General features: G+C 35.2%; 3 protein-coding genes and 1 pseudogene across 5 annotated transcripts in view; all 4 read right to left on the reverse strand.

Moving 5' to 3' along the window:
• On the reverse strand, window positions 711-2,303 carry LOC104720181 (annotated as a pseudogene).
• LOC104720182 (putative nuclease HARBI1) lies at window positions 6,162-8,785 on the reverse strand (the record flags this gene model as incomplete). The annotated part of the gene is made up of 2 exons (XM_010438134.1): window positions 8,578-8,785; window positions 6,162-7,111 (listed from the first exon to the last, which is right to left on the reverse strand). Coding segments are annotated over exons 1-2 (1,158 nt in total), but the record flags the coding sequence as incomplete, so codon positions are not given.
• Window positions 10,804-11,283, reverse strand: LOC104720183 (LOB domain-containing protein 32-like). Its single transcript, XM_010438135.1, has one exon. The coding sequence runs from the start codon at window positions 11,281-11,283 to the stop codon at window positions 10,804-10,806; it is 480 nt and encodes a 159-aa protein (XP_010436437.1).
• The window catches only part of LOC104718048 (geraniol 8-hydroxylase-like), a 2,819-nt gene continuing 2,359 nt past the window's right edge, over window positions 13,822-14,281 (reverse strand). Inside the window, exon 2 of one of the 3 annotated variants that reach the window (XM_019230543.1) lies at window positions 13,822-14,248. In XM_019230543.1, coding sequence (XP_019086088.1) covers window positions 14,047-14,248 — 202 coding nt within the window. In that variant the 3' untranslated portion in view covers window positions 13,822-14,046. The remainder of the gene's footprint in view (window positions 14,249-14,281) is intronic. The other 2 variants (XM_019230546.1, XM_019230544.1) reach the window with 2 other exon arrangements.

Here is a 14,281-nt window from a genome sequence, read left to right on the forward strand (position 1 = left end):
AATCTATCAGAGAAAGAAAAAAGATCATCTTAAAAATCATTTGTCTTTTGTTTGTTGGCATTTGAAGATGGAGGAAGGAAGACTTTTGAGATTATCATCTTTTCTCTAATTACTTTGACCTTTACTTGATTGTTTTACTAATACTTTTGTCATTTTCTCCTTTTTCCAATCACTAACTAGTCTTGTTTGAATCTGTATGATGTATTTTTTATAACTTTTGAAAATTTTATACTATTTTTTCTTTTTGTAGTTTTAAAATAGTCACATACATCTAAGTTCACGTTTATGTGTGATTTTATCTACAACTCTAATCTCTCTAGAAGGTTATCGAATTTTAATTCAATGATTCTGTATATTCTTTTCTCCCACTTTTCGTTCAATAAGTAGTGACACATTGTAAAACAGTTCTAACTTTTTAGTAGTGGTGTTTCTTTTTCACAGTTCATTTTTCTATGACTAAGGAAGACTAATGCACTAGTCCCTCCACCATTATCGGTAGAAATGTCGACGTTAAGTTATCATATTATATTTTAACCAACTAAAGTATAAAACAAAAAGCAAACGTATATCGAAATGCAACACAAAAAAATTTGAACTTTTACAAAGCTCACTTTGAAATTTGAAAGCGCTATTACACCCATCACGAAACTATTCAAATCAAAAGAAAACAATCATATAATTTGACTAATAACTACTGATAAAAAAACATTTTATGGATGTAGAATGAACAAATGGGCACAGGCACAGACTCGATTAGCAGCAACGTTCTTATTATCCCCAAGTACCAAATCTTCTTTCTCTCGCCATACCGCATGAACTTCATCTGTGCGAAACCGCTGTGTAAAGGTACAGTCTTGGATCGGCGTTTCAATACCATTAACAAACGCGAGTAGACCCGTGTAAGCAATCATAGCTCCATTGTCGATACAGTAACGATCATCCGTTGCAAATAGCTTTCCATCACGTTCAGAACACATAGTCCTCATCATGTCCTGCAAACGCTCGTTACACCCGACACCTCCAACTATCAAAACATCTTTCTTGTCACAATGCGCCATTGCTCTTTCTGTGATTTCAGATTATTCTTAAAAGTCCAATACTTTGCATTCATGTGGCAAAGATATAACATTTAAGAACAAGTGATATCCTTACTTGAAGGGAAAAGCACAAGTCTGCTGGTGTGCACTCGTTATTTTTGAGTTTCTCCTCTGTAGTAGTTTTAATATAACTCAAGATTCCACTGAAAGATACATTCATACCTTTAACAGCTTACGGAAGATCAATAAAGTGTTCTCCTTTCTTCGCAAGCTAGTGAAAACAAATTAAAACCGAGTTAACATTGTTCTTTAATCTTTATAGAACAGAGATAACATTACATTCTCGAATGAAATTGAAATCTACCTGTTCGATGTTATAACCAGTTGGATCATTAGAAAGCTTCAAGACTCTAGCAAACCTATCCAAACAATTACCAACAGCAATATCAATGGTCTCACCAAAAATCCGGTATCTACCTTCACTATAAGCAATCACCTGAGTGTTCCCACCACTCACATACAGAACAACATGATCAACAGCACCAGTAACTACTCTACCCATCTCAATGTGAGCCACACAATGATTCACAACAACAATAGGCTTTTTCCAAAGCTGTGACAACACCATAACAACAATAGCTGAGACTTGCAACGGTGCTCCCATCGGAGGACCTTTCATATAACAAATACAATCAATTTCTTTAGGAGTTACTTTGGAACTCTCAAGAGCTGATTTGACTAAAGGAAGAACATGTCAAGATGATGATGTGCAGTCTCTCTAGGAAGGAAACCATGACCAGGCGGTGTTATGTAAGTATGTCGTGGATTCGCTAAGATTGTACCGTCTAATGTCACTATTCCAACACCAATCTTGTTAGCTGAACCCTCATAACCAATAGGCTTTATGTATCCTCTTTGGCTTGAGAACCTTGGCTGTCAACACTACTAGCGCATTATTCGTTTCAGTGGGCAGAATTTTTGATTTAAAGATTCCCAGCACAAACTTGATCACTGAACTTCCCACAATATCCCAGTAGTGCTGGTAAAAAACAAGATGATACCATCATGTCCTAGAGATTTAAACTGCCCCATGCTTTGGAGCGCTCTCTCCACTTCTGAAGCTGTAAACGGTCTATTCAACACAACTAAACCTGCACAAGAAATCCTGGCAAACCCCACCATTGGAAGCTGTTCTACGTTTTGATCCTCATCATCCATGGAATATAACCATTTATAATACGCTACAACCAGCTGCTCAAGATCCATCTCATTTGTCAGCCATTGTCCATCATCATTCTTAAGGCTTTCAATTCTATTTCTAGCATCTAATAAGAGTAAAAATATGAAAGTATTGAGTATATCTATCCCCCAACACAATCCATTTCTCCTGAGCTTTCTGGAACCAGAACAATTCTTTCTGCTCAAGAACTACCTCTACCACTTTGTCAAGAGCCTCCTCCTGCAACAATAGAACATCATCCTGTCTCACCTCTAGTTCCCCTTAACTTTTGAGAGTCATCGCTCCTTGTGTTGTTGAATTTCATCAAAATCTCCCTATTCCACTTCTTCAGTTTCCCCTGCAATACCTGCAAAGCCTTTGGCGTACTAATATCAACTCTCCACGATTGTGATAACAGCTCTATGAAACTGTGACAATCCGTCCTGCGGACCCCACTAGCTCACCGCTAGCTGCCCCAACGGACCGTCCGTGGACTCCGCTAGCCCACCGCTAGCCGCCTAAACGGACTCCAAGCTGGCCCTGCAGGGCATCGATCCTAACCCATCACTGTGGATATCCCAATCTACCAGTAGGTTATTGGTGCGACAGGCATTCCTCGAACCCTGGTCCCCACCCTTTAACAACCTTCCCACATGACAAGTTGCCACCAATTGACCTGAAATGAAACAACCCTTCCCATTTTTTTTTCTTTTTTTATATATATTAATTTACTAGTGGTCTCATATCCACTAACAACCTAGCAACAATCAACAACATCGGATAACCAAAAAAAATCCAATAACCAATAAGAATCTCAACAATAACAATCCAATAACCAACATTGAAATAATCCATAACCAACAATGAAATAACCAAGTTCCAACATCCTACAATGTTTTATCAACTCAACCCTAGCAACCTAACAATAGCTAGACCACAATCAATCAAGCCTCTAGAACATCCTCCTCCTCATCGCCCTGATTCCACGATCACACTTTGCCTTTACCTCTTTTACAGGAAGATTGATTGAGAAACGGTGGAACCAACACCTTAGGAAGCTTCACCTTCGTTTCACCTTTGTCCTGTGGGAAGGTTGTTAAAGGGTGGGAACCAGGGTTCGAGGAACGCCTGACGCACCAATAACCTACTGGTGGATTGGGATATCCACAGTGATGGGTTAGGATCGATGTTCTGCAGGGCCAGCTTGGGGTCCGTTGGGGCGGCTATCGGTGGGCTAGTGGGGTTCGCGGGACGGGTTGTCATAGAAACTCTCATATGTCAACCATGCCGCTTCAAAACAAAAATATCTCCTTCTTGGATCTCCTCTTCCCTCGGGGCACAACTGAATAAATAAAGGGGCATGGTCCAATGATAAAAACGCCAAATGTAACAAATGGTAAATCCCATGTTTTAAAAATGGTTAGGCGTTAGTCGGACGGTGAGAGAGGACCTAGCGATTAATCAGAAAATCGGATTTAAATCGGAAATTATTCGGGGACTAGTTTTAGGGGTTTTATGTATATATATATATATATTCGTAACATATTATTGGGAGTTTAGATCAGTCCAGCGGTATTTATCTACAATTAAAGCCCGTAGTTCACGAATTCGAGTCCAATACTCTCGTTTTGCTCTTTTTAACAGTTTTTTAATTAATGGAAAATGACGAAAATGCCCTCATCATCTTCCTCTTTGTTTGTCAATCTGTAACCACTGTAAACCCTAATTTTAAAGCTGCATCCTCATTTTTCTCTAACTATTAATCGTTTTAGCTTGTTATTCTCATAGCTTCAGCTTTTATATAACAGATCTATGAAAAGGAATCATAGTTAGAAGTTTAAAAGCCCTCAATTTTTTTTTTTCCGATTTGTTGGCTGATTTTTAAAACAGGAGGTAAATATAATCTGAGTCTATATTTCAAACGGCCGCCTAGACCGATTTTTAAAACAGGAGGTAAATCTATTCTGCCCCATATCAATCAATGAGAGTTCACTACACCACTACCCAAAAGCTAGAGAATCAGAGGACAGTCGCCTCAATCGGGCTAGCCCGACCCGGCCCGAAACCCGTAAATCCCGCATATATTTGAGCCCGGCCCAGCCCAGCCCAAAATTATTCTGAGCCTACATTTCAAAACCCAAGCCCATCCCTAACAAGGCTGCAGGACATTTCGAGTTTTTTCGGGCTTATCTTACAGATCAATAATTCAAACATATAAATCTTAAAAAGCAGTGTTTAAAAATGCACTGTAACCAAATCAATCAAAATTTTAATAATTCATCTATATTCACTACAACCAACTTAGTTTAAAATAAAAAGTTTAAAACTAAATTATTTTTTTATAAAGTATTAAGCAAGGATATTAAGTAAATATAAAAACTACGATTAGAGTTTTAAATTTTATTTACAATAAATCGTTAATCAAATATTGCAATAAAAAAAAGGTTAACAAAAAAGTACAAATATATTTATTAAAAGACTTTTTAGGCTGGCCCGAGCTCGGTTGGGCTAAGCCCGAAAAACCCTATAGCCCAAACGGGCTGAACAAGAAAGACTCAATTTTTTGTGGACATATATATTTAAGATTAAGCCCGGTATTTTTCAGGGTCGGGTCCGGCCAGCCCACGGGCTCTAGCCCTAATTGACATGCCTACCATTGACCCCTATTCTTTCGTCGAACCTTAGAATGGTATTAAAATCACCCCCAATAATCATTGGACCAACCAAACCCTGAACAATTGTGGCTAGCTGCCCCCACAAACCACTTCGTTGATGGACAACTTTGTCTACAATATTTTGGAATCTCGGATAAGTTTTGTATCAATAATGTTTTAAGAAATTGTGCTCCCCGAAAATTGAACGTCAAACCTTGTGTAGAAGTTTATATACTCTTGATCCAATGGTCAAAAACTTCCCATCTTTATATCGAGTTTAAGGTCTAAACTTAGTAGTTTGTAAGAAAGTTTAGCTAGTTATTGTTAGAACATTACCAAAATAAATAATACAAGTGAGAAAGACTAAACACTGCCAAAATGAACCTAAATAATTTCTTAAGCCATTAATCAAATAAAACCAATTGAGAAAAGGTTAAGTGATGTTAATTGATATATATATATATATTTTCATTAAAAAAGGACTAAGTTTTTTTTTTCTTTAAAAGGACTCATTTTTGTTGTGATATGAAACCCTCACATAAGCTCATAGACAAATATGTTGATCAAGTACTATATTTCTTCTTAACACCATAGAAATTAAAATTATCATTCATTAATCTATTTCAATAAAAATAAATATTCTATCCATCCCAAGATCAGTACTAGATTTTATAAGGGCATCATTAAAGGGGGAACTATTTTTTGTGTTCTTAGATTAAATATATAGTGAAAATAATGCTAGATCAGTTGTTAAGATCATAGGTAAAAAAAATGGGAGAACTAATTATGGTGTTCTTAGAATAAAGATATAGTGGAATTATGTAAGATCTGTAGTTAAGATCTGTTGTTAAAAAACTAGTTATTGGGAGAACATGTTTAAGATCATAAGATTTAATAATATAATATTTATAAACATTTTACAAATTATGAAAACTTATAAAATAACATTTAAATTGCTTACTTATAAACTTGTAAATAAAATGTAAAAAAAGAAACAAACATATTACTTAATTAATTATAGCAGATAAACATCTTATTTAATGAATAAATAGTTTAATTTCCAAATTTATTCCATATATGCTCTATCAAATCCTCCGTTAATTTCTGATGTGCTTGTCTATCACGAATTATAGTATGGCCATCACCTAAACCCTGAAGATTTGAAGGCATATTTACTGAAAACGAAATATCTGGAGTAATTCCGGTTCCATCTTCTTGTTGGAATTCTTGTTCGTCATAGAGCGTGTATGAATCTCGTTCATCTTCGACAATCATATTATGGAGTATGAGACATGCTCTCATAATATATGCAATCTTACCCTTTGACCATAAAAGAGATGGATTTTTAATCATGGCGAATCTAGATTGCAGGACTCCAAATGCACGCTCAACATCTTTTCGTGCACCTTCTTGTTTTTCTGCAAACAAACGATGTTTCGGATGTTGTGGTTGTGGGATGGATTTAACAAATGTCGCCCATTCCGGGTAAATACCATCCGTCAAATAGTAAGCCAAATTATACTCATTTCCGTTGACATAGTACGTAACTTCAGGAGCTCGACCGTAAATAATGTCATTAAATACTGGTGATTGATCAAGAACATTTAAATCGTTACAAGTACCTGGAGCTCCAAAAAATGCGTGCCATATCCAGAGATCTTGTGAAGCTACCGCCTCCAAAACAATTGTTGGTTTACCGGTGCCTCGTGAATACATTCCTTTCCAGGCTGTTGGGCAATTTTTCCACTTCCAATGCATACAGTCGATGCTTCCAACCATCCCGGGAAAACCCCGCAGTTCTCCGTAAAAGAGTAGCCTTTGAAGATCCGCTTGTGTGGGTCGGCGTAGGTATTCAGTGCCAAACAAGTCAACTATTCCGACGACGAAATGTTCCAAACATTTACGAGAAGTCGATTCAGAGATACGTAAATATTCGTCAACCGAGTCCGCCCCAATCCCATATGCTAGTAGTCGAATTGCTGCAGTACATTGTTGTAGCGGTGAGAAACCATTCCGGAAGGTTGCATCCTTTTTTGGTTTAAAATATGGAACTTCTTCACTGAGACGATTCACAATACGCAAGAACAATGACTTATTCATGCGAAACCGTCGGCGAAATTGCCTCGTCGTGTAAGTCGGATTATCACTAAAATAATCGTTCCACAAACGTTCGTGGCCTTCTTCCCGTTGTCTATCAATATAAATACGTGGAGATGGTTCCTCCGGAATTTCATGAACAGCAGCTTCAAATTGATTACTAAATTGCTCTTGAAAAAATTTGTTCATACTATCATTATTTGGATCATAATGATAGTGAAATTTATTTGAAGAAGATGCCATAGCAAATAAGAAGAGAAAGAAGTATTTGAGAGGATGAGAAGGACTGAAATATTTAATTTTGGTTATAGAAGGAAATAACAAAGCTTGACGATGTTTGTGTTGGTGGAAGGAGCAAATGTTTCTCATCTCATATATACAAGTGATCAAACTAAAGTCCAAAGAAGGCAAAGACATAGCAAACATCACGGGTTCATTCACGAGTACATAGCGACATCACAGGTTCACTAAATAAAAATCCAAACATCACGGGTTTGGTAAACAACATCACAAAATAACCACCACACATCACGGGTTCACAAAACAACCACCACACATCACGGGTTTGGTAAACAACATCCGAAAGCAAACAACAACATCACGGGTTGATCATTACTTGAGCTGGTTCACTTGGTCAGTCAGCTGGATCACTCGGTCCTTGAGCTGGATCACTTGATCTTTGAGCTGGATCACAAGTACCTTGAGCTGGATCACTTGATCGTTGAGCTGGATCACTTGTTCGTTGAGCTGGTTCAGTTGAGATGGTTCCGGAGGATAGTAACAGGTCTCAGCCTCCTCTTCTGACTGCGTACTATAGTCTAATGGGCTGTTTATACCATAGTCATATTCACGGTCCATGACTTCTTAAACCTGAAACCGAAACACATATATAAGTTCATGAAAAACATATATAAAACATGGATTCACATATAGCATATTAACATTGATATGGATTCACCGATTCACATATAGCATATAACATATATCATATAAAACATGGATTCACATATAGCATATTAGCATATATCATATTAACATTGATTCAAACATCCGAGATTCGCTTAGACAACAAACAAGATGGACATCTTCTGGAGTTGTTTCATGCCCTCTAAATCCTTCTGTTTTATCTCCCACATGTGACTAAACTCCGCAGATGGTGCAGCCTTCTCTTTGCCTTTGTTCCTTACTCTTTTCGTTGCCTTGATTCCCGCGGGTCTGATCTCGTGCTCACCAACGACAGAACCCGTAGATGGTGCAGCTTCATCAGCTTTTCTCTTGTTAGAACTGGTTGTCTTCGGAGTGGGGTTCATAGCCTCAAGACTTGTCTCACTCTCTGCCTCTGCAAAAGCTCCACAGAACCTGCTCACTTCCCTACTGATTTTTTGCCACCTTTGTCTACAATGGTCAGGACGCCTAGGCTCAGCACCATCACGGACATGACTACTTGTTTCGTAATAGTCTCCTATACGGATCCAAAAGGACCCTGCCTTTTGCCCATTCCCAACTACTGCATCCTTCGATGTGTTTAACCAGCCGCTTATTAGGACTAAGTCATCTTGGGTGGACCATAGCCTTCTCTCCCTTCGCTGTTCGGCTGTCTCTTCTGTTTGACTAGGAGGTGGACTCGGCTGTGAACTCGGCTGTGAACTTGGTTGTGAACTAAAAGAAGGAATTTGAGAGGAACCAATGTTTACATTGGGAGCAAAGCTGTCATATGGGAAGTTAAGAAGGCTAAAGTAGGGTTGAGACTGATTGTTAGGAGTATTGTTTGATTCCATAGCAATCAGAATTAAACAAAGAAAAGATATTGTTCGAAGGTGGATGATAGAAGAGAAGTAAAAGTTATGATAGATTGGAAGAAAGAAGCCAACAAGAAGGATGATAGAAGAGAAGTAAAACAGCGTGAGAGATTGATAGAAGATTCGGATGTAGTATAGATCACTTAAGAAGGAAACAAGATGGAATTAAGAAACAAAGCGGTTGGACGTAATATAGAGAACTTAAGAAGCCATCATTAAATCAAAAGTTAGGTGTTGTTAGGGAGTTTTAATTGTAAATAACAACAACCTACTTATGTCAAATCAGTAGTAAATAAAAGTCATTTACTATTTTTTCAAAGTAAATCATTCATAGATTTGGTAACTACTCAACTATATTTGTTAAAGCATTCATAAGTTACAAAGACTAGCCAAATCTAAGAGACATACAAACAAACCAAATGATAAAAGGTTAGATGGTGAGACATACAAACCAAAACAAAGAGACACTTAATTGACAACAACAATGTCTAACATCCGACACCACAAAACAATTTCCCTCATTACACAATCAAACCACAAATAACAAGCCACTACAATCACAATTAACAATTAACAAACCACTATTAACTACAATCAAATATAATCATTGAATAAACACTAATATCACAACTCAAATCAAGAAACCACACATGGGACTTACCTTTTACTTTCGAGCAACCGCAGGGTTCTTGAAGGATCCGATTCAACTTGCGCTAGTTAACCTCACCTACAAGCCTCCGAAACAAAGAAAATTCAATTTTAAAACATGAGGGTTATTGTTGATTCCAAATTCAAAATACAACTCTCGAAATTCAATCATAGATAAGTTCACTAAAATCGTATATTGATTAATCAAAATAAGATGAAACAAACCCTATGACAGATGAAACAAACCCTATGACACATGAGACAAATCCTATTCTAAACCGGGCAAACCTAATTAACAGATTTGAGATTAACCCTAAATCGATGAAACATCCAAGAAACAAAGAGTGAAAGAGGAAACGACGGAACTACCTTCTCTATATGGCCGGTCAAGAAGATGTCGACTTCACCTTCAAATCGCCGGACAGATCAATCGAAAAAAGAAGGGAATTGAATCGTGTAAGTCGGAGAAGTTATGTAAAGATCGACTGCTAGATGGAAGAGCTCTCGATTTTGGTGTTTCAATTGCCGGAAAACAAACCTTCGGCGGTGAATATGGAGAGAACGCGGCTTTCGCCGTTTTGGAGAAAAACACAAACCCTAGACTCGATTTCGCAGAAGGATGAGACAAATGAACATTTTTCTTCCTCTACAAAATGTCTCGACCAATCAGAATAGAGGAAAGAAAGGAGAACTGGGCTCTAGAACAGTTCTATCTCAAGACCAAAAAAATTGATCTAAGCCCACTATTCATTTTTTTATTGATTATTTTGGGCTTAGCACACCCCATGTGTTCCCCCTTTAAGGATGGCCTAACCGGATTTTAACTTGGGTAATTTTTTCTTGAGTAAACTAAGAACATGCATTTCTTTAGTTCTTAGTTTTAGTTGTTATCTTATAATAACTTATCATTTAAAATCACAAGATTACCTAGAAGAAAATGAAACATTTTTGTCCAAATTAAATTATTTATAATTGTAATATACATATATATATACAAATGTATTCATCCTTATCCATTTAAGATCTCATTCTTATTTTTTAACAACTATTATTTCATGTGGTTTAGCAACAAATCTAGTATTTGGTTGATTTAAAATATCTTACATGTATTTTCTGAATATTATCTAGTTGAAGTAAATAGAAAAAATTGAGGATTAACCAAACAACATAGATATTTATTCAACAAATTACATAGATTTCTGAAGAAATGGTGATAAATAAAGGAAAAGGATACAAGATTATTATGGGATATGGAGTTCAAAGAAAGAAAGAAAAAAATATAAAGGACATATGACTGAAATTATTGTTGGTTTTGGTTTTTAAGTAACGGAAATACTTGTTGCATATTATTACTCATGCTTCTTAGGTAAAGTTGAAGATGGTCCCGCAGATGTTGATGCATCATTAACTCTGTGACCATCACCCATCTTTCGATCTTCTCTCTTCACGAGGAAATCATCTGGAATTGGAATATCAACATATTTTGGCACTTGATCAGGTCCCACATTTGTTTTAAGCTCATTCTCTGCCAATTTGATCTCTTGTTCAACATAATTAAGTATACTCTCATAGTGTTGTACCATCCCAAGAATTCCAGAAACGGGATCACGTCTACGAGCCTTAGCAGCATAGCACAAAGAGTTGGCAGCAATCTTACGTTGTTCTTCAGATTCAAGACTGTTGAAGATATTTGCAACGATTTCGGCTCCAAAGATTTGATTAACATCTTCAAATCTTGTATCGTTCGATGGAAAATGTGCTTTGTATATGCAATTTGAGTCACAATTTTTTTTTAAGACCTTACAGATAGCACAACAGTTCAAATTCATTTTTTTTCTTTTGGTTTCCTCACTTATTCCCTAAATAAGAAAATTAAATGAAAAAATCATCAATACTATATATATATATATATGTAAATTTGATATATATTAAAAATAATGAAAAGATCTTGGTTCTTCAAATACTTACACAAATGAAAGTCTAATCTCCTATATTACAACTGCAAAAATATTAAATTATCACTTGTTAATTGTAGTGAGCAAATATCTACATGAAATCTACCTAACTTGAGAGATCAAATGTTTCCAAATATTCCTATAAACACATTAATATCACGTCAATTATAAAATAAATTAGTAGATAAACTGAGATCACGTAATACCTCGATTGAAAATGCTATAAGATCTTATATCACTAAAAATTTGAAAGTCTTGTAAATTTGAAGGATGCCTATAATGAAAAATTAGTCATAGTTTTATAGGCTTAAGATGGCTAGTTACATCAATAATTTAAGGTAATATAGTAATATCTAATAAATAAGTCAAATATCGAACGTTTGACTTATTTATATAGCAATTACTATCTACCATTATTGTTATATTTGACTGCCTACTTCTATTTTAGGCAATATAATATCATATTTTCCATGCATTATAATTGTTGGTCAAATTTTCATGCATTATTTATTTTTATTTTTATCCCCTTAAAATGTATTGTTGTTATTTTTTTGTATGTGGTATCAACATAAGATGTTATATTATTAGTTTTTTTATCGCACACAAATTTGATCATTTATCTTTTTGAGTCAAATTCTAAAAACAATAAAAATGAAGGCAATTTTAGCTTATCAATCGATCGATAAATGTTTTCTATAATACTATTTGCGTCTACACGCAGATTAGTGTTTTAAAAGATAGTATTGAAACAAAAAAATATATATTTCTATTTTGTTTATTTATTTATTACTCATAGGAAAAATTACTAATATGAATTTATTGTTTTTAGCAATTATACTAACACTTAAATAAAAAGAATTCTCCAAAATTATTTGGAAAAATATAAGTTACATTAATGTAAGTTTTAACTTTAAAAAAAAAGACTTTATCTTATGCCTGATTTACTCTAAATGGTAATATTAAAAAAATGTTGAGAAAATGTTAACTTATTTTTTTCTATACTCACTCTGTTTTTTGAGTTGTCGTTTTGTGTTTATGATGCAACTTTATAGAAGGACAAGTTATGACACCCCGGTTTAAGAGACTTGTGGAAAAGTTTAAAAGAATTGATTTGATCACCTATGTCACCAAAGTGCACTTATCTTTTTGGTCAAGGGGCGTGAGAGAATTCAAGATTGTGCTAGAGTACTCTTAGGAGTTAGGATGTGTGATTTTCCAGGAAGTGATTGTCGGAACTGTGCGATTGAGGACAATACACAGGGAAAGATCATGTGGTGATTTGTAGAGACCGTAACAAGTCTTTTAAGCCTTTCGGACGTAGCAAACCGGCCGTCAGATAGAGATGGGCTCACGGGCCTAGTGAAAGGACGTGAGGTCCATTAAAAAATGTGGACCCATGGACTGAGATTGGAAATAGAATCCACTACAATGTGGTGGTCGTAGCGTTACACAAGTAATATAAAACAGAGATTATATTATAGTTAGTAATGAATAATTGTCTCATTCTCATAGAGTCATATCGACAAAATGAATTTGAATTACATTATTTGAGTAATTGTCTCATTTTATAGAATTACATTATTCGAGTACAAGCTCGTGTAAAGAATATTTTATAATATAGTGATGTTATCAAATATTAATATATATATATACAAGATATTTTGTTTTATTTTGTGAGAAACTTTAAAATGGAAAATTTTAAATTACTTGAATCATACAAAAAAATATCTATACTTTTTTTATCTTCAAGTATAACCGATTTAGATTCATCATTAGTCAAGTTGGATAACTCTAATATGTTATTATTTGATAAACAATTTAGAGTTAATCCCTATATCGTAGTATATTAACTAAAAATTTAGATTTACATATTGAATATTTAATTCACAAATGATTTGTGAAAAAAACTACAAAAGCAATTGGCAATTTCTAAGACTAATTTGTTATGGTTCTCTTTTTCGATCATCGTTAGGTTTTTTTAATCGTCTGGGTAATTCAAGAAAGCAGAGGTAGAAAAACAGAGGGAAAAACATGAAACAATAGAGATAAACCTTCTAACAAATTTAGTACCGTAGCAGGATCATCGTTAGTTTTGAAAGAAAAAAAAAATTATAAATTTACGTTTTGAGCTACTCTTTTTCATAATGATCATTGGATTATATCTGGATGTTAGATCTTATGATCATATAATGTCAACTCGACCTTTGTTTAACTCTAGTCATGAAGAGGTATAGTTCCCATCTTTTTTCGAACAAAAAAATTTATACTTTCGTTACATATTAAAATAGAAGCATCGAGAGATCATAAACATTAATGTTAGTCAAAATGTATGGAAGTGGATACAATATATCTTTTGATGTAATTTAACGCTATTTGCTATGTTTACTATTAGTTGCCTCAAGAATTTGAAACTGCCAAAATGTAATTATATACCATTCTATAGCTTATGGTATCAAACTATTTGGATACAAAACAAAACATTGTTGTAGTAAGAACACTTTATTACATTTAAATATGATCAGATAAGTGACTTTAACACTTTACCCTTTCACGAAACATGAAAACTCCAACCAAAAAGACAAGAACACATGACTCAACTTTGAACTTCCCCAAACCACAAACTTCCCATCTTACTACTTAAGCGGTGTAGAGTTTCGGATCAGACAACCTTGGAACAGGAATAGCCACAAGTGGAGACTTCAACTTAAGTACAAGCCCAAACTTCTCTTCAACCTCAAACTTCTGTCCTTTAGGAGCTTCCCAATCAAAAGAGTGAAGAAGTGACGCAATGTTGAACAGAACAAGTCTCTCGGCCATGTTAACCGCCACGCAACTCCTCCTCCCAGATCCAAAAGGCAAGTACTTGAAATCA

This window comes from Camelina sativa, chromosome 10 (genome assembly GCF_000633955.1).
Source record: "Camelina sativa cultivar DH55 chromosome 10, Cs, whole genome shotgun sequence".
Lineage (NCBI taxonomy): Eukaryota > Viridiplantae > Streptophyta > Magnoliopsida > Brassicales > Brassicaceae > Camelina > Camelina sativa.